At 39.6% G+C, this 22,011-nt stretch overlaps 1 protein-coding gene across 2 annotated transcripts in view; it reads right to left on the reverse strand.

Moving 5' to 3' along the window:
- Positions 1-22,011, reverse strand: part of fam184ab (family with sequence similarity 184 member Ab) — a 213,266-nt gene that overhangs the window by 108,415 nt on the left and 82,840 nt on the right. For both annotated transcript variants that reach the window (XM_055016016.1, XM_055016017.1), the window contains exons 4-8: positions 21,292-21,531; positions 20,972-21,055; positions 20,451-20,702; positions 10,755-10,890; positions 7,478-7,659 (exon numbers count right to left, since the gene is read on the reverse strand). In XM_055016016.1, coding sequence (XP_054871991.1) covers positions 7,478-7,659; positions 10,755-10,890; positions 20,451-20,702; positions 20,972-21,055; positions 21,292-21,531 — 894 coding nt within the window. The remainder of the gene's footprint in view (positions 1-7,477; positions 7,660-10,754; positions 10,891-20,450; positions 20,703-20,971; positions 21,056-21,291; positions 21,532-22,011) is intronic.

A 22,011-nucleotide genomic window follows, 5' to 3' on the forward strand; every position in this document is an offset into this window, starting at 1 on the left:
CAAGACAAATATGACAATTTCTTTAAAAGTATGAAAGGTAGCTTAAAAATTTTAATGGAATGATATCAAAAACATGTTTTTTGAAAAATAGCTGGAATATGAAATGATAAAAACTTTTCATTACAAAGATATTGCAAGAAAATGACCTCACCGGGTCATTTTTGACACACCTATGCATCTAAGGGTTAACGTAGCAGAAAGAAAGCTACTTGTCTGGTCACCTGTTGACAACCCATGTAGAAGTAATGCTATCTGAATAGTGCTTTCCTTTGATTGCATAAAGAGCTAGTTAGCTTTAACATGACCACACAGTATTATATGAGACGCAAACAGAAAATTAAGAGGCTGTTTATGGTGCAGGTGCACAGTGTTCACCACAGACACGTGGGTGCAACGTGTGCGACCAGTAGCTGTCATGAGTCAGGACACCACACACTGGTCGTTCACCAGATTCTGCACCTTGTGACTTCCTCAAGTTCCTCAAAATGAAATTCAACTTGAGGGGTGACTATTTTGACACAGTTTGGGGATTCAGGCTCATTGCAGACGGTACTTGACATGTTTACATCACACCACTTCCAGGGAACAAGTGTTTAGGAAGCACTGAAAGCTGTTTGCCTGAAGATGGCAGCCAAACTTAAATGAGATTTATGCTTTTTAAAGGCACAGTCTTTTAACTTTTCGACATCATCATAGTTAAGAAAAACTTTAAAAACAACACAGAAGTTAGATTGACTGATTCTGTAACAGCCTGCTTCACTGAACTTAGAGAAAGAACTTGAAAACAATGTTTGGCAAACATAGCACTGTATTAAGTAAGAATGTCGGGATTGCTGAAGCATAAATCTCAGTGAGTTCAACATTAACCTGAACTCTGGTATAATAACATCAAAAAGTAAGAAATGTATCTTCCCAGTGGTGCTTTTCTGCCTTTCTTGCCTGAAACACCACAAGATAATGAAATTTGCTAATGATATGCGAACATTTGGATGAGGGAGAGCCTGCTGTGCCAAGCTAAGTTTGCTAAGCTAATTAGGACAACCATGGACCAACTAGCATAATTAAGCATGACGCTCAGTGATTTGCTATTGATTAGTTGGTGAATAAGTGAGAGGAGTGGTTAAAAACAAGAGAACTGGTGGAATAACAGAGGAAAGCAGTAAAATATATGGATGTACAACAGCAAGATGTTGTTTAGAGGGCACAGAGGAAAATGAATGAAGCCCGGCTGATTTAAGTCGTTGCTAAGCTCCATATATTGTGTAACAGAAAGACAAGATGACAGGAAAGAACAAATGCCCTCTACAGACCTAGCAACAGAGCACCGGGTTTGTCATGGGAACGTTGGTATAGTGTGAATCAAGGATAGCATTGTGGTAAAAGATGACTTTCTTAGGAAACAGGAGGGGAAAAACCTAAACTGCAGCCAATATACTTTGGGTTTAATCAGGGGAGCAGCTGTTCCTTCATTGCAGGGTTTTAACAAAATTTTAATTGGCCAAATCTTGCCAAAAAGGCCACATGGGAACAGCAATATCCATTAGTTCAGCTGACATTAGGCACAGGAAAAGACTCCTACATTGGGCTAACAAACTCTCTGTGAGAATATATCCTGTTAAAAGGTATACCGAGATTATCTGACTGTTAATGAGGCAACAATTTAAATCAGAGATCTGTTTGCAGCTGAAGCTTCCAGTCCTCACCTGGCATTACTACAAAGCAAAAACAATGTGAAATTTTACTTTCTTTTCATATAGTGCATGAAGATGTCTTTGCTTTTTGCTTTTCTGTAACATACTGTCAAACACTAGGTGTTTGACATTCACAAAATTGTTCAGATTAAAGTCCCTGTGGAGCTTTAGATCTCTAGTAGTGTTATGAAGCTATGAGTGGGTCCCTGTTACCTTTATCTCAAGCATGATGATGCACACTGACACCTGTGTGTGCATATGAGTAATGCCATACACCAAGCAATGGTGTTACACTGCTAACCTCATCAGGATGCTCTACAGTGGAACAGCAGAGGCAGGGAAGAAGAAGACTGAAAGAGAATAAATTTCGATGTAAACACTAGAGACCTTATTTGAACTCTAAAACACGCTGTTGGGTTTGAAAGACATGCTGCTTTTGTAAACAATTACATCATTTATCAGAGCCAGAAATTGTAAAAACAGAAAGAATCATTTAATTTTCAACCTTCTTTTAACTAATCACCCGTGACGCGCTGTTTTGTCAGGAAACTGGACCAAATCTAAGCTCAAAATTGTGATATTTCAGCAAAATCACTTATTCTAAATGTCTCCTGTGAAAATTTGGTTTAAAAAAAAAAAAAAAAAAAAAGCGTTTACTCAAGATCCTGCTGGGGAAAAAACAAAAAAAAATCTGAAAAAAGAAAAATCCCCCATGGATCAACTATAAAGCCATTATTGACTTAGCTACCACTAACAGTCACATGACAGAAGTTCAGGGACTATTCACAAGGCAAGTACAGAAAAAAAGGAAAAATTTAAGTTATAACATTTCTATAGTATGCAAAGTCACCATTTTCCCCCCAGTATCAGTAACATCTAAATCTAATCTCTTCAGAACATTACCTCAAAAATGTTGATTCCAGTTTTGTTCAGTTTTTGTAAGATAAATAATCAAGGAAATTCAACTTTCATTTTTTCTTTTATAATAATTTATGGCATTATAATTTTGTTTAAGTGCACAGAAGACATGTTTTAGTTCTCTCTACTTCTAACCATGGTGGTGTTTCCACGGAAGTGCAGTGAAAAATGAGCCCACGGTGAGTAAAAATGTGACAGGAGCAAAGAAACCTCCAAGAAACTGCTTGGGGTTCAGAGTTAAAGCATTTTTAAAAATCGGCTTTAGCAATATTTTATTCATTTATAAGGTTCCACACAATGCAATTTGGTCAGTAAAACTGAAATGTATTTTTGGCTCCACAGGGCCCTTTAAATCAGTTACATTCATTAATATTGTATTAAACCTCTGGCATGTTCTGGTGGATATTTTTGGCTAAACTCTTCCTTTACAATGTTAGTTAAACTCAATAAGACACTGCAGAACAGCTTCAAAAAAGACGTTAAATCTAAATTGTGAGTGATTGAGACCAACATACACAGCTGCAGAACCCATCGCTCCAACACTGTAAATGCACTGGAAAAGATAATATATGCTTTTTGTTACACATGTACAGTTTAGAATTTATTTAGCATTAACATTCATATTAAAATTAGTGAGTATCTGGCAGATTATCACATACTGGCAACAACATGAAAAAACTTTAATCTCTCATCAAAGAGCAATCATATTAGTGTGCAATAATTGCCCCAAACCAAAGGCTCTTTTGGAAATCAACCAAGAAACATCTAACAAACTGGTCAAACTGAGCAAGACTGCTGTTTAATCATATGGCCAACAAAGCCGAAACGGGGCAAATATCTCCACAGTGTGACATAAACAACGGGGTGTGAACATCCTGGGAGGTTAATTTCTCCTTTTGTGGAGAAGCAACAGGGAAAGAACTCAGAGAAAAATGAATGAGGAAAAGACAATTGTAATAAGAGAGAAGATGAAAGAAAAGCAAGCCTTCCATTACTCTAATGACTTTTCCACAATGTTCCCTAATTAAGTCCTGCCACTAAAATGATCCAAATTTCTCTTCCAGTTTGTTCATGTTTCTTATCTTAATTCACAACTGATCCCCAGAAACACTGTTCTCATACAAACTTCATGCAAAGACGTTGAATAACACATTGTGTGCAGTAAAAATAAATGGAGAAGTAAAGATGTAAATTTAAAATGACTCATCACAAATTTCCATTGAGCATTGTTTGATTTGCGCTCCCTTGCAATAGCTGTGTTGTGTTGGTCCAGTCCAATTAAAACATATTGCCAGTTTAGGGAAACACCTTGAAAACAATACAAAAATAAGACGTGATGTGACACTGATGCATTTACTGTATTGCTCATCACTCAAGTTTATAGACGGATCTCCGACATTATCCAGAGTTGTGAGCGCATCTGCAGCTCTGTCTGCTGTGATGGTGAAGCTGTGGCTTGAAATATGGTTAGTGTTCGGTCTTCAGCCATCTTAACAATAGCTACAGATACAGTGTCTCAGTAGAAGCCATAAGAGTGCTGCAGCTTCTTAAGTTTTCTCTCTTAACACAATGATGCAGAATTGTATCTGAGCAGTCACAGCTGAGGATCAACTGACTCCCTGTAGTCACAACCAGCAGTGGTCTACAGGTTGATATGACTCTGTATCATAGTGCAGCTCACACAGTTGTGGCTACAGAGGGAGTGTACCCCCAGCTGTACGCAATATTAAGATTCTGGCTGTGACATATGTGTGTTTATTGAACATGCAGCAGTAGTGTAGCTGAGAGCTGTATTGGATCAGCTGTATTGCTAAAGTCCTAAATAATCACATCTGTCCTAGATGCACCACAGGTTTGAATAGTAACAGCTGGATCAATCCATAGCACCAAACACTGAACCAGAGCAGCTGCCAAATTCCAAACAATACCCGTATATCCAGCCACAGCTTCAACTGTAGCTGCAGGTGTGATCACAACCAGCAGCTGGATAGTGTGATTAATGAGCAATAAACGCACCTTGTAAAGTGTCATCATCAATCCTTTATCACTACATTCTGCAGAGTGTTTTCCTAAAATGGTGGTTTGATGACTGGATTTGGACCAACATACAGTCACCATTCTTAGCACGGAGGTGGAGGTTGTCTCCAGCTTTAGGTACCTGGAAATGCAGCTGGATGACGAACTGGACTGGTCCAGACACATGGAGGTAGTGTATAAGAAGGGCCAAAACAGACTTTACTTCCTGGGAAGATTCAGGTCTTTTAACATCAGCAGGCCTCTTCTATGTACATTTGACCAGACTGTGGTGGCTGGTGTTTTATTCTTTGGGGCTGTGTGTTGAGGGGAGGGGGCTCACTCCAGCGACAGAAACTGGCTTAATAAGCTGATCAAGAAGGTGAGCTCCACTATTGGTGTTGAGCTGGAATCAGTCCAACAGGTGGCTGGGGTGTGAAAGCTCAGGAAACTGAACTCTATTATGAACAATGCTTCTTACCCACTACACAATCTGGAGGTGTTTAGACAGAGCACCTTCAGCCACAGACTCATTCCCCTCAGGTCAGGTCTGAGCACAGCAGGAAGTCCTTCCTACCAGCTGCAATCAGGCTTTTCAATTCACAGTAATTCACATTAAAATTTTAACTCATGATTTATATACTCTGCATATGTTTTAACTTTTACAATTTTGCTAATTTATATACTATGTATATGGTCATACTGATGACTGTTAGCGTTGGTGTTCTGTCGGGTTTATGGGTTGTCTGTATGTTCACATGCTGCTGAAACAGTAATTTCCTGTAAAGGATCAATAAAGTATTATTCTATTCTATTCTGTTGTATTCTGTTCTAACACAAACGTTATTGTGAGGAAATGCAAAAGTATTGCAAGGGAACACAACTGTATTGTGAGATAATGCCAAAGTATTGTGAGAGAATATATAAGTGTTGCAGGAAATATGAAAGTGTTGCAAAGAAATGCAAAACTTATTGTAAGTTAAAACTAGTATTGTGAAGGAATGTAAAACTTACTGTTAACGCAAAAGTAGTCCTCAAAAAAAATTTCACTGTGGCATTCACATTACAAAAACGGAATTCAATAAAACCAACAGTGCTTCTTCTAAGAATAAGGTCAGCATTTGTAAAACTACAACATGACTCTATGTTTTTTGTTAGTAAAAACAGCAAAAGACTTGGGAAAAGATTTTCTCTATTCACCAGGCTGTGTTAGTAAAAATACATTTCAGTATGATTATAAACTTAATATAGCAGGTAAATCCCACAACAGTGGCAGGTCTTTCAAAGGATAGTAATTGGATGATTTTTTGTATTTTACAGCATCGTGTTTGCTGTAAATATGCAGGAAGTACAGTTTTTTCTTTTAAAACTAATGTCAAGTACAGTAATGCTAGTTATAATGTTTAAGAAAATAACAAGTGATTATACAGAATCACTGTATTTTTGCAGGGTTGTGTTAGTGCAAATACATTTTACGGTTTAGAAAATGATTATTTAAAAAACCTGCAATATTATACCAAATTGCAAACTCACTTTAAGCTCAGAAAACTGATTCTTTCATCAATATTTCACCAATGTTACTGCAAGGAATCAATTTAAAGCAGAATTCATTTAGCTCCAGGGGACGACGCTGCTGCAGTAACCGAAAGGTGCCGTAAAGTTTAAGTGATCCCAGATCTGCGATTATCCTCGGGAAGACATTCAAATTCACAGCAGCCTCGCTCAGTAGGAGAACTCTCCCAGCTCCCGGAGGATTACACTGCACAAATGTCAGCGTTAAAAGGATGGGAAAACACACATGAAGCAGCAACACTTGACATTTACTGTCGGCTGTGGTTGGTCTGCTGACTACACTGTTCCTTAAATCATCTGACCTTTAACATCTTGGTTTTTAAAAAGAGAAGCAGCTTTTTTTTTTTTTTTTTTTTTTAAGTTTGTAAATGCTGTGATCGACAGTTTTGACCCTTTCGATTGTTTGGTGACTTCACATCACTTTTCCTAACAAGACATTTAAATTTTTTTTTTTGCCTACAATTTTTTTTGTCTCCTCTCTAGAAAGCTGTAGTCTTTTGCACACTACGCAGTCTATCGTGCAATTGTTGCATTCTCTACAAAGAACTCCCCGAAATAAATAATTCAAATCAAATACTCCTTTTACATCTGCAAAGGCTGGATTTGGGAAAAACATTAACCTCACAATAGTACACATGGGGATTACTCTCTTTGTAAAATCACGGAAAAGCCAGTGTTGCGAACTAAAATAAGAAAAAAGAAAACTGAAGAAATAAATCAGTTTTCCTCTCATTTTTGGGTAACTGAGTATTTTCACTTTATGCCTTTTTGCTCCCTCATTCAGATCACAGGGACAAGACTGAAATAAAATTTCCTCCATTGTAAACCTCATTTTTAAGATGAAAATCGGGCTTTGCTGACTCTGAAATGATGATGTTCCAAAACACATCTTGTCAACAAAAGAAGAGTCACAATAAAAACATTTTATAGTCTCTTAAACTCATAACATCCCTGACTGCATCCTGATTACCTGCTAGAGTACTGGTGGTTTAAATTGAAGTTTTTTTTTAATGCACCCTAAAGTATGAGCACTGACTTTTTCCTATTTTTTGTATTTCAGAGAAGAAAAGCAGGTCTGAAGCAAAGTGCACAGAAAAGTTCAGTCACAGCATCTTGACGACTTATTGGTTATTCATAAGAGTTACTTCCAGCCTGCCATGAATACAAAACGCAACCACCAAAAACACACACGCACGCACGCACGCACGCACGCACGCACGCACGCACGCACGCACGCACGCACGCACGCACGCACGCACGCACGCACGCACACACACACACACCTTCTCCAGGGATTGGATCTGCTGCTTCTGCCTTTCATCCAGGGCTTGGCTCTGGTTCTGCAGGGCCTCTCTCTCCTCTTCCATCCTCAGCACCTTGTCCTTCAGCCGGCTACGCTCGTTGTCCAGGTCCCTGATGGCTGCTTCCTGGGTCATCTGGGTGGCCTGCAGGCTGCTTATCTGACCTATGACAGGACACAGTCGACAGGCGTGACAAGAATGCAAATATTAAAGCAATTTCATCAGCATGTTGTCATGCTTGTCAATTGCTATTATTGTTACCGGCACGTGCAAACTACACCGCTGTCAGCAAATTCCAGTTTGTAACTCGGTCTTGAATTGCCATTTCATTTAATGTCATCAATTCAGCCTGAGACTGTGTTCATGTTCGACCCGTTCCTGCCAATGGCATTTTCAATCAACACGGAAGCTGCAGTAGAGACTGGTAGAAGCAGTTAATTCAAAGCTTTTCAGGACGATCAGATAGCTGTCATTTCTGTAAATCAACTTGAATCTACAACTGTGTCAATCTCATCCATGCTTACTTTTATTTTTGTGGCAATTTTTAATGCATGTAAATGCAGTACGTAGCTTGCTATCTTTTGAACTGTTTCTGCGCCTGATACAGCTGTTAGTTGAGACAACACCAGACTCAGCCAGGCTAAAGTTAGCTGGATTACAAGAAAACTCTGGCTTATTAAAATCTGGATCTAATATTTTTATATTCCAAGCCACTGTTTCTATCATTTTTGATAACAGCATACGAACTATTAATCTACACTCCCGTTCAAAAGTTTGGGGTCACTCAGACAATTTCATGTTTTCCATGAAAAGTCACACTTTTATTCCTGTGGTAATATAATTGCACAAGGGTTTTCTAATCATCAATTAGCCTTTCAACACCATTAGCTAACACAATGTAGCATTAGAACACAGGAGTGATGGTTGCTGGAAATGGGCCTCTGTACAATTATGTAGATATTCCATTAAATAGCAGCCGTTTTCACGTACAATAGTAATTTACCACATTAACAGCATCTGGACTGTATTTCTGATTAATGTAATGTTATCTTCATTTAAAAAATGCTTTTCTTTCAAAAATAATGACATTTCTATTTGACCTCCAGTTTTTGAACAGTAGTGTAAGTGAACAATCACACAGGTAATCAACAAACATTCAATTATTGCTATAATTGTCCGCTATAAACATACATCATAGAAGGCCTGAAATCTCCTTGAAAATCTTGTTTGGTACAAATTGCACAATTAACAAAGTGAGTGAAAATAGAAAGAGATAAAGAAAATAGACAGGCTAAAAAAGATAAAATCAAGTCTTACAGGTTTGGGTTCATTCTATGCGGAAAACAGCCCAAATCTCTTTACAGTGAGTTAACTGTAAAACCAAACTAGTCCACCACAAAAACACAATGTCAATGCTTTCACATGACATAATAAGGCATCCAGTCCATAGATTTGGCCCAACACAAGTAACGTTAATGTTAGCATGAGCTAAGGCTAGAGCATTCAGATTCTGTCAGCAACGTGCTGAGCTAAGCTAGGAAAGTGAAGCTATGCTGTCCAAACATTAGTCAGCAGCATGGAGCCGTGTCACCTGTACCATCGACTAAAGCTGATTTAGCTATCAATCATAATGTAAGAACAAGGCAGATCTGTGTTGTATACTGTTTTACTAGTTTGCCTCCAATCTTATTCTCTCTGATCTAATGCTATGAAAATACAGTCTAACTAGCAAACTGCCAACATCAGATTTTTTGTCGCAGGAGTCATGTCATTTTTTGGTATTTCAAGTGGATTCTAACATGTGTCCTCAAAGTAATCTTGAAGGACATTATGGCAGCCAGAATCTGCTTCTATATCTCCACTAACTCTGAACTCTGTGTAGGATTTAGTTTAGGTATGGTGGGATGCAATTTATGCAATAAAAATTTAGATTCTTCCAGAGAGGATACCAGATATTTGCTCAGTTTAACCCTCTGAACATCAAGCAGTTTCTGGGCATTTCATGCTCCTGTCACATTTTTACTCACTGTGGGTTCGCAGTGTACTTCTGTAAAAACAGTACAACCGTGGCTAGAAGTAGAGCAAACTCAGAAACGCTTTCATTTCTTTTTTTACATATAAAGACATGCAGACTGAAGTGGCTCTGATAAAACATCAGAAATTTACATTTACAGGAAGTTGAACATGTCACGATTCTCTCTGTTTCTACAAAACTTTTTTTTGTATTTTCTCCTCTATATATATTTACTATTTTTTGTGTAATTACCTGAATAATTCAGGGAAAAGTCTCTAGAACACTCATTTATTAAAAAAATCAATGGTTGTAGCCCCAGTACAACATTATTATAACTGACAGAGATTAAGGCCAAACCTACAAAAACAATTTAAATGGTAATACAAGTTACCACTAATACTTCATTAATATAGCATGTAAAACGTGGCAAATCAATTTTGCTGAAGGTTGGTTTGTCATTACTTTCTGAAACAATCTTGAGAGGCTCTGCATGGTGCTAAATGTAACTGTCATGGTTGCATTTACCAGCTGGATTTGTCACTCTAACATGCAAGCAGCTCTGGTGGAAAGTGATAAAACATTCTCACTGGGCACAAGGAGCTCATAGGAGCTAATGGGCCAAGTATGAATTTGCGCTAAGATGCCGCGATTGCTGACACATTTCAGGCTGTAATGTTTGTGCAATGCTGTTGCTCAAAGTAGTGACGGAGAGCCATTGCACGATATTAAATCATATTCTAACATGCAACAATTTACCCAGCACAAGTGCACACAACCACACACTTTAAACTGGGCGTAAATGATGTAAGAAGAGGCCTTCTCTGCCTCCCAGGGACCGGGAACACCATTATCTAGGATATACAGCAATATGCTATTAAAGCCTTACAGGCCATGATGCCTTAGATAAGAAGAGGAGGGCTGTTTATGGAGTATGTTTGATGCATGTGAAGAGGAGAGGAGAGGAGAGGAGAGGAGAGGAGAGGAGAGGAGAGGAGGGGAGGGGAGGGGAGGGGAGGGGAGGGGAGGGGAGGGGAGGGGAGGGGAGGGGAGGGGAGGGGAGGGAGAGGAGAGGAGAGGAGAGGAGAGGAGAGGAGAGGAGAGGAGAGGAGAGGAGAGGCGAGGAGAGGAGAGGAGAGGAGAGGAGAGGAGAGGAGAGGAGAGGCGAGGAGAGGAGAGGAGAGGAGAGGAGAGGAGAGGATAGGCGAGGGAGAGGAGAGGAGAGGAGAGGAGAGGAGAGGGTCTTACTGGCTTTGAGGAGTATTTCAGTAGCTTGCTGCTGAACTCGGTCTCTGGCTGCCTCTAGTTCACACTCAGCCTCCTTCTGACGGATCTCTACAATCTCTGAGTTCTGGGTCACCTCGTCCAGCTGCTTGGTTAAATCCTGGAGATAAGTCAAATCAACAGAGAACAGATGAGACGAATGAAAACTCTGTTAGCGCAATGAAAGAACATCCAAGTTAAGAAACCCACCCCCACAGAGAAGTCTGTAAATTAACTAAAAGCTGATGTCAGAGGGGGAAATAATATATTTTAATAATCATCCACTTTTTGAGTGACTCCTGTGCATGAACTGATTGACGTAACAAATGGTCAGTCAACGTCACCACATCACTGTTTTGCTTCATTCTGGACGACATTTTCACTGTAGGAGTCATTTCCAGCAGGCAGCTATTTTTTCACCCACATTTATAGACACACATTTATAGACCAGCTGGTGAACCTACTGGAGCACTTAGCCTCTTAATAGCTAAATGAGACTGAGTACTGGACTTACATTCATCAGCAGGCCAGGAAGATGGCTCCAAATGAACAATAATGTTGCGGTGTAACTGCTAGATATGTAAATAAGCAAGAGTTTCCTAACAAGTTCACCTTATGAATTTTATAGCTGATGATAGGTGAGAGTTGTGTTTGCAGCTTATTTCTCCTGAACCCAAATGCCCAAATCCACAGTTATTGCAGTTTTAAATAAGAAAAGACAAATAAAGAGTAAGGGAGAGTTTACTAAACAGTTGCATGGATCATTTGGTAGTTCGGATGGATTGATTAGGGTAAAAACACAGTAAAAATAAAGTTTCTTATTGCATGTCTTGCCCATGTATCTGTCGTATATTGGTTATGAGTGTGGCTCTGGCTCAGGTGATAGAGCCATGAATCACAATATTGACAGTTCGATCCACGGTTCTTCAAAATGTCCTTGGGCATGACAATAAACCCAAAGTTGCTCCTGATAACAACCTTGCATGTGAACTCTACCACTGTTGGTGTGTGAGTATGTGAATGGGTGAAAGCAGATTGTAAAGCCCTTGTAGAACATAGTTAAGTTTAAAAGGCTCTATATACACACTACTGTTCAAAGGTTTGGGGTCACTTAGAAAAGTCCTTATTTTGAAAGAAAAGCAGTTTTTTTTTTCAATGAAGATAATATTAAATGAATCAGAAATTCAGTCTAGACATTGTTAATGTGATAAATGACTATTCTAGCTGGAAATGGCTGATTTTTAATGGAATATCTACATAGAGGTACAGAGGAACATTTCCAGCAACCATCACTCCTGTGTTCTAATGCTACATTGTGTTAGCTAATGGTGTTGAAAGGTTAATTGATGATTAGGAAACCCTTGTGCAGTTATGTTGGCACATGAATAGAAGTGACTTTTCATGGAAAACACGAAATTGTCTGGGTGACCCCAAGCTTTTGAATGGTAGTGGAAATATTACTATAATGGTCAGACTCAGTTAAAATAAAACCAGAAATGTCATATTCTAATTACCATTTTCACATGGTTTTCCACCATTTACACCCCCTTCTACTACTGTGGTGTAATGGCACCAACTGGTCATCTCAAGGCTCTTAAATCAGTTTCTATTACGTTGTTAACAAGTCCAAATAATATTTCTTATATGCTAGTGGACATATCACAAACAAAATAAGTAGTCAACAACATTTCCACCTTCAAGTATTGCAGTGTACTGATTTATGACAGTTAAAAACTCAGATTTAGACTCCCGGAGTTTCATATGCAACAAACCTAAAGAACCAATTCTAGTGTGTTGCAGGGTGGAGCTTTTTGTGTCACTACTGTTCTTCAGCATCTGTTTCTGATTCGAACATGAATGATTGAATGACTGCAATACTACAATTTGCCATAGTGTGGTGTAGATTATTTTTACACTGTTTGAGAGTAGTTGCAGGTGAGCTGGTGTGCTGAGCTGCAGTGAGTGGGAAAGAGTGGGTGGAGAGAGATGGGAAGTGCACAGATCTGCACATTGCAAGGGAGGCAACACTTTGGACTTACAGCTAAGGCATTTAAAGATAGGAAGGGATTGTTTTCATGAAAAATACTCATATAATTTTTATACAAAGAAATGAGCTTTATGGGTTAAATCAATGACCAGAGAGGGACATTTATTTCAATATTCATCTGACCGCATTTCACTGAGCCTCTGTTGACATTAACATCATGGATATAATTGCAAAGTCAAACCTTTAAGCCCAATGTGGACACATTTTGGTTTTAAGCCAAATTAAATGAGGAGAGCCCAATAACATGGAGGATTCAATCTGCTGTATTTGCAGCAAAAAAAGTGGTGATCAAAAGTAGTAATACCACACATTTATAACTAATAGAGGCACAAAAATGAACAGAAAGAGTCAAAGAGTCAGTTAATCATCAACTAATATTTCATGATTGTGACAGGCTTATGAGTCATGATGGATACTCTTCTGTAGTAGAGCTATGAGAATGGGGACATCCAAAAGTTAACTATGAATAGTCATTCATTTAAAAAAAAAAAAGGGTAGCAATTAAGAGACTTTAAGAGGCACATTAAAAGAAGTAGGAAAAAAGTATAGTTTATGTCTGAGAAATATACAATATAAAGTATACAGCTACTGAAATAAAGGAAACATCTGAATCTTAACCGATACATTTAGCTAAAAAGCTTCCAGGAATCTCAGATTTCCACGGCTAGTGTGTCCAACTTACATAGTATAAAATATTGGCAGCATATTCTTAATACTGGAGATCAAGAATGTAAATGCTGACTGCTGCTCAATTAATTAGAACTAGACTTCAGGGAGAGATTTGATGAGGACACACACACACACACACATTCACCCAGTGAGAGTACAGTAGCTATGTGATTTAGCACTCTGTAAGAACTCATGAGAGGCAATTTCACATCTTTCAATCCCATCAAACAGCCTGCCTCAAACTTAATTACTGCTGCTATGGCTAAGACAATGAAACCTCAGTATGATGATAACCACCAAGGAATCATGCAAATTAGACTTGATGTGTGTGAGTGAGCTAGAGTGTGTGTGAGAGGGTGTATATGCTGATTTCCCTGATGAGCCATAGAGGGTAGTTGCACTGTGTGTCCACTAGGTTCAGATAAGAAATCCACAAGGGTAAAAGAGAATGTTTTATCCATCCTGCAAATCTTTGTGAGGAATGTTTTCAATGTTAGACCTCAAGAGTTTTTTTTGTATCCCACTTCTTCAAAGGGCCATTTAAAGGGTTGCAGTCTCAGACTCACTTTGGGAGGAAGGTTGAAAGTCGGGTAGGGTAATCTGTTGGTAGGGCAGGTTAATGGCATGATTAAGGTTAATACTATAATGTTGGTATGAGGGTCCAGTTAAAGTTAAGTAAAAGTGACAGCTGTTGGGAAACTGGGACATTTAGTGGAGACCTCATTTCTTCACAGAGCCGTTTTAGGAAAAACTCTTGGCTCAAGGGTTAAATGAAGAATTGGGTTAGGAAGGGGTTAGACATGGAGCTGGTTAAGTGGAAATGCAGGATTCAAGTCCAGTGAGGACGCCTGACAGAAGTGAGGCATGTTTGTTTGTGTCTGTATCAGTATGTCAGTATCTATGGCCGAAAGCTGAAGACATTTTGGGAAAGCGTGGAACTTTTGTCCAGTCATCTGCAAAATGATATTTTGAAGGTTAAAGGATATGCCTGGTGGTGTCCAATATGTTTCTCATAACTTCTTGCTTAACTGGGCTTTTCCCAAGCACTTGATGATTTGTCTCACCCGCCAACCTCACTATACAGCGCACACCTTGTTGTTCCAGGATTTGGGTGCTGAATCTTGGAAGTGCCAACACACATTTTCTGCTCTTCAGTCCTGCTACACTTTAGTGAGTCCTCCTTTAAGTATTAGCTTAGCTGAAAGCTGCTGTCTCTGGCTTGTTTAGTGAGGCCAATTTGCTACCTATCCTGGCAGTGGGTTCCTTTTCAGTGCTGTAAATGTGCTAAGCGGGAAATAATAACCCACAATCTCTTCTAAGGTCTGTTCTCTGTGCTTGGATCCAAACAGGTAGCATTACACACCTTGAATCCAGTCTTTATGAAAAGATGAAAGCCAGTATTGTGTTAACTTGTTGCTCAATACTCAATATCTGTGGTTCTCTACCTCAAGCTTATTTGTTTCTACCAAGCCGCTAAATATCCAGGGTTGAAAAATGAAATCAGAATTGCAGTCAGAAACTGCAGTTCCTCAAATGGCCACTTGAGGCTGACTCCAAAAGCAAATAATTATTCATAGAGTCCCATGTTAAAATGTACAACTCCAAGACAGAAATTAGCATGTTGACAGCCTGGTACCAAAATCTTTTTGGTCTCTGTAGCTACTTTTCCAGTTCATGGCAGCTGCACAGGGGTACATTTGATTATAACTGGCCTATTTAGATTGTAATAAGTCTTAAGGTTGACAGGCTGATGCCTTCATAGAACACGTCTGTCTTACGTCCACTCAATTGCTACCTCTTTCTGTACTCATTTTTTGAATTAGGTCAGTGTTATACTCTCCGCTTTTGTGAGTTTGTGAGAGTCCATGTGATTTAATTTCAGAATTTAGTCCACTCTGACTATGCAACCTAGGCCAATATTGCACATGCTCTGTGGTACAGAACATATATGGAATGCAGTCTCCAGTGGACTAGAAACAAATCTTATTCAGTGGACTGCAAAATAAAAAAAGCATATTTTTTGAGGACTATTTTCAGCTGTGGATTAATACACACTACTGATTATTTTAAGTACACACTGAGAAACGCACTGTGAAGGTCTTTGTTGAGGGTTATTTACTTTATAGATCTGCCCATTCTGAAGGATGCATTTTAGGCTGGGAAGGGATTATTTTCATAAAAAAATATTTATTATGTAGCTCTGATACACACAGATGAGTTTTTATTGGTTAATCAATGACCAGAGAGGGATCATAATTTCAATATTCGACTGCATTTTGATGAGAGTGTTGATATTAACACAGATTTCGCTGCAAAACCAAACATTGCAGCAATGATGTGGGCACATTTAGGTTTTATGTCAAATGAAAAAGCAGAATCATATAATTTATAATCAAATACTGCTGATTATTTTAGGTATACAGTATGTGGCATGACTCACTGAAATACAGTGTCCAGACACGTAAGGAGCTTATTATCCAATACTACTGTGTGTTTTATCTACATGTTCGTCTACATGTTTTAATAGCTTATGTACAACCATAGAGCCTGAATGGCAACGCAGACTATGCTTATTAGTAAGATACATTTTTGTGTGGTAAACTGTTAATGGGTTTTCCCACAAGCATAGTGTACATCTGCGTGAATTAGGGTAGCATAGGATGGTAAAAACGGCTTAATTAGTTGTATCTCTGTTGATTTATCTATGTGGACATTTAGTCATTACATCTGATTCACCCCTCATCACAATTAAACTCTGACAGAATCACACATACTCTCGTGCAAAGATTTACCTCTGTCAATCATCCTTATTGGACCTGGCTTAATCCTGCCTCATCATTTACATTTAAAAGGTCCTGAAAACTGTAATTTAGATGATTTATTGTTTTATCTTTTTCAAACCGTCCACCAACTAGTCCAGATAAGCATCACCTGAGAATGAAACGTTTAGTCCAAAGACAGTGACAGTAGCAATTTACCACAGTTTCAGCGGAGGATTTCACTGGGGGGATAATTTGTAAGTTTTGGCATGCATATTCCTACGGAAGCTTGTGAACAGTCAGCCGTTAATTACATCTGTCTGGGTTACTCCAAGCGATCATTTGCTTGCATTTCTCTGAAGATTTGCCGAATAAATCATAAGCCAAAAGAGGATGACAGAGAACATTGAAGCAAGAAGCTGTAGCATCCTGACATCAACCACAAGTGCTTTACGCTGCTGTTAAGTTGATATTTGATGCAACTATTTGCGCCCATGAACTACGCTGGTACACTAATTATGCATCCTGAGACTTGGAAACATCTTGATTTGGTGCCACATTTTAATTTTCCAGAGTCAAAATAAATTTTGTGAAAAGTTTAAAAACATCCCTGCTACTACCACGAAGCAAGATGTCAATCAAACCAAAGATTAAAATGTCTGCTGTGCACTTGCTAAGGCTAAATTAAAATCTGTTATCTTGCAACAATGAACTCACAGCAGGAGCTGAGGGATTAAGAGATATGTTCATAGACTGAGGCAGTTATTAGGAGATTGTTGTGATATTACATTTTACAAACACACAACATATCAGCTCTGTGGCATACAAAAGACTAAAAGAGCAAAGGATCAACTTGTTTCCATCCTCTGATGTCTGTTTTGCGTTTTATATCTTGCATCAAATGAGAAAAGCTGTCAAGTGAAGTTGGTTTCAAGCTCTCCGTTTTGTTGTTGCTTCTTTATCTGGGTTACAGTTAATTGCTTTGATAACTAATGAAATTATTAACTTCAGGCACACCACAGCCACTGCTGACCTTGATCATACTCTGAGTAACTCTGAGTAGGAGAGACCTCTTCCTGTCTTCTGTGCAATCAGCAATAATTTCACACAAACTTCAGAGCGAGTCAAAACAACAAAACAGACCTACTTAACCAATTCCCCTGGAGCATGTGTCAATTTTATCTTCAACGGTGGACATAATCATGTGAGTTTGCTCCAAAGACCTTACAGAACACAAAAAGTAGAACTTAAAAAATAATCTACTTGGGAAATAAACAGTACTGCGCTTGTTGATATCATACCAAATATAAATTTTGTTGGGTGAGTTGCAAGGCAGTGGTATGCAGTAGAACTGTGCACATAGGGGCCTGTGTAATTGGTCCAAATTGTACTTAAAGCTGCAGGAGAAGCTGCCTTCCTCCTGCGATGTTATAGTAATCTTTGCAAGAAGCCCTAGTTACTCATTTCAATCGTCCCTATCAAGACCGTGATGCTGGAGCTGTTATATAGTGTCAGTTCTATAAGTATATCTGTCCTGTTTTCTTTGAAATATTGTGGGCCTGTAAAGAATTTTGAGATAGCAGCAGCCGTAGGAGCCAACAGTTTTAGACCTGAGGCCAATGCTTGAGTTCTATTCCTACAGATTGAATGTCTGCAAAATCACCTCTTGTTTGTTACAGACACTACCTTAACTTTTGAGTTAAGGAGTGCAATGGATATACACTATATTGCCAAAAGTATTCGCTCACCTGCCTTGACTTGCATATGAATGTAAGTGACATCCTATTCCTAATCCATAGGGTTCAATATGACCTCGGTCCACCCTTTGCAGCTATAACAGCTTCAACTCTTCTGGGAAGGCTGTCCACAAGGTTTAGGAGTGTGTTTATGGGAATTTTTCACCATTCTTCCAGAAGCACATTTGTGAGGTCACACACTGATGTTGGATGAGAAGGTCTGGCTCTCAGTCTCCGCTCTAATTCATCCCAAAGGTGTTTTATCGTGTTGAGGTCAGGACTCAAGTTCATCCACACCAGACTCTGTCATCCATGTCTTTATGGACCTTGCTTTGTGCACTGGTGCACAGTCATGTTGGAAGAGGAAGGGGCCAGTTCCAAACTGTTCCCACAAAGTTGGGAGCATGGAATTGTCCAAAATGTCTTGGTATGCTGAAGCATTCAGAGTTCCTTTCACTGGAACTAAGGAGCCAAGCCCAGCTCCTGAAAAACAACCCCACACCATAATCCCCCCTCCACCAAACTTTACACTTGGCACAATGCAGTCCAACAAGTATGGTTCTCCTGGCAACCACCAAACCCAGACTCGTCCATCAGATTGCCAGATGGAGAAGCATGATTCGTGACTCCAGAGAACGCGTCTCCACTGCTCTAGAGTCCAGTGGCGGCGTGCTTTACACCACTGCATCCCACGCTTTGCATTAACTTGGTGATGTATGGCTTGGATGCAGCTGCTCGGCCATGGAAACCCATTCCATGAAGCTCTCTGCTGAAGCACTGTTCTCGAGCTAATCTGAAGGCCACATGAAGTTTGAAGGTCTGTAGCGATTGACTCTGCAGACAGCTGAGAGCGACCCATTCTTTCACAAATTTTTGTAAAAGCAGTCTGCATGCCTAGGTGCTTGATTTTATACACCTGTGGCCATGGAAGTGATTGGAACACCTGGTTCTGATTATTTGGATGGGTGAATGAATACTTTTGGCAATATAGTGTAGATACTAGGGTGTGGCTGGGTAACAGTGGGTCACCGTGACCCGAGGATGGATATCTGGTTACGCTTAAGTGAGCAGACAGGATGAGAACTGCAGAGGTGTCCAGGAGAGGAGCTACAAGCTCGCAGTAAGACCTGAGGTTGATGCAATTGCGAAGTTCTTTCCATCTCTGAAGAGCTTCACCACTACTGACACATGTTTATTGGGTTTATTGTCAGATGCCCTCTTTGATAAATCCATCTTCCTTTGTTGGTTGATTTGCAGTGTAAGCGGATGTTGAAAGGCTAGAATAGCAACTTGTCCAGAATTATATTCTCAGACTTTCCAAGATACGGATTTGTAAACTAGCCAATAGGAACATCCCTCTTGTAAAAAACCTGTGATTGGACAAAGTCCCTGAGGAGCTAGATTTTCTAAACCTTGAATGTGGAGTCAAGAAGAGGTGCAGGAGTCTAGTTTCCTCTCAAAACAGTTGAACTACAACATGCTGAAAAATTATTAAGAAATTTTTGACCAATGACGTCAAATGACTTGTGAACTGCATGGTGCGGCTTCATTTGTATTCAGTATGCAGGTAGGTTATGGGAAAGCACAACACTGAAGGGCTTCAAATGAATTGTTTTTAAGTATAGAGCACACATGAAAGATGTTTTGATCACTAGGATCTTCATTAGTTTCCTTCTTTCTGATCTGCTCCTTCTCTGAGTTACACTGAATAAAGTGACTTGCTACTGATCATCATAATGACTGCCAGCTTGTATTTGCACATTCAGTACACAGGCAGCACAGCAAGCATTGATTTGGTGCAAGTTTCTGTCCACCTGATGAATGTAACTCTCACTCTCCTTTAGGTTCCACCACCTCCTGAGGGAAATATCTGACTTTAGCTGCTAAATGCTCCACTATGTTTTCCACCTTTTTGCAGACTTAGCTTAGCATAGCTGTCTATTTTAGCTTGAAACAGCACAGGTGGGACAACTGGAACTGAACCAAAACAGAAAAGGTGAAGGCCATAAAACCAAAACAGTGAACTGAAATTACTCCTGATAGAGGGAAATGTGGGCAGACCTGTTCACATTAAACAGAATTATTTGCTCCATTGGTGATATAAAAATACTAACAATAACAGCTTTAATGTCTGAAAAGAGTTGGACATTAAAAAGTTCAGGCTGAGGATGAACAGTTTACTGATCATCTGCTTGTTGCAATTTAATTTCCAAAGTAACTATCCATGTAAAGTGGTGGCCATTTTATCTAACTTCATCCCATATATCATTTTATTTTTATACCTGTTTTACCCTCTATTATAGAGGTAAATTTTTGCAGTCCATCAATAAAAACTACATCGAAACATGGGCCATCATAAAAAGACTGTTCAGGATCTTCAATCATTCCACAATCCCTGTCCTGTCCAGTGTTTATAGTTCGATTATGGCAAGAGCATCCTTGTGGATCAGCGGTTGGGGTTTACACTCACCTTGACGGAGCTCTCTGCAGCAGTAAGTGATGCCTGTAGCTTGTGGGACTTCTCCCGGTTTTCCCGAGCCTCATCTGTTACCCTGGCCAGCTCAGCCCTCAGTTTTCCGAGGGTTTTCTGGAGCGCCGCCTCCTGACTCTGAAACTCCCGCCGCAGCTCGGCCTCGGTGCGTTTCCATGCCAGCAGGTTGTCGGCGGTCAGCTGCTGGGTTCTCTTCATGGCCTCCAGCTCACGTTCATAAAAAGCCTGAGCCTGGGGACAAACAAGCAGATGTAAAACTGCCTGTCACTGTGGCTCAACCATGGACATTTTTTTCAATGAAAACTGGATCTGCATTTTGAGAGGTTTGAAAACTTTTTTCGCCGTAATGCAACTGTGCTAAAATTTTCAACACAAGTACTATTGCTGTAAACAAATCTGCAGATCACAGGCCCCATAAATAGTCAAGAAAAAAAATAATGCCCAAAGTAGTTTATAATATGTGAAAGCATCAAATGTCATGTACAGATGCCACTATGTACCTTGCTCAGTTTGGCCTCGTACTCCTCCACCAGTCTCTTCTTGTCCTGTTTGAGCTCCTCCACCCGCTCCGTCAGAGAGTCCACCTATAGCACAAAAGCTCAAATTATTAAAGAGAATTCAAACTTGGTAGAATGAACAATTGATCTAAATAATCACTAAGCATTACAATGACAACCTAGATTGTGCATAATATATGTTGACACATTGATAACTTAGTAATCACTGCTGTCCCACTTTCTTTTGGTCCTCCCTGTTGTGGTTTAGTTTGTTGCCTTGGTTGTGAGGAGCTGCTCTACTTTGCAAGCAGTTTGTGTGTTACCTCGGCTTTATGAAGCTGTCCCAGTTTCTCCTGGTCTTTACTGTAGTTTGCATTTTGGCTCTGGTGGCTGCGAAGGAGCTCCTGGATCTCTTGTCTGTGCTGGCCCTTCAGCTCTTCCAGAGCAACTTTCTTCTCCTGTTCAAACTGGGCCTGAGCCTGGCTGAATGTACGCAGCTTCTCCTCAAAGGACCGTCGCATCTCCTCCACCTCCCTCGACATGGACACCACACGCTGTGTGTGCTGCCAAAGAAGACAGGAATGAAAGACTGAGCTAACAGGGGGATTGATTTATGGGTTGTAGACATCTTCCACAGCGGGTGACTTTTTAAAGATCCAAGTCCAGTGGTGATATATTGGCTTGGGGGATTCTGACCTTCTGGATTTCTCTAAATTAGCACTGAGAACTAGCAAGCAGACTAAACAAAAACCATCTGATCATTAAGCACTGTATTGATGCAGAATGCTATCATTAGCAGTTTTTTTCAATCATTTTGTTACATATTATCATTATTCAACGCTGATCAGTTGCTGATCACAAAAAACACAGTTTAATGAAAAGTGAAGCACAAGATGAATACTTCTAATGACGAGATTCACAGGAACATTTTCATGCCTTAATTTATTTCGGCTGCAGTCTGCAATAAACCTTCCGTTCAATAGGGCAGCAGATAATTAAACAAACAGTGATTTGTACTAACAACTAAGTGCAAATTGTGCCAT

Source organism: Amphiprion ocellaris, chromosome 12 (assembly GCF_022539595.1).
Source record: "Amphiprion ocellaris isolate individual 3 ecotype Okinawa chromosome 12, ASM2253959v1, whole genome shotgun sequence".
NCBI lineage: Eukaryota > Metazoa > Chordata > Actinopteri > Pomacentridae > Amphiprion > Amphiprion ocellaris.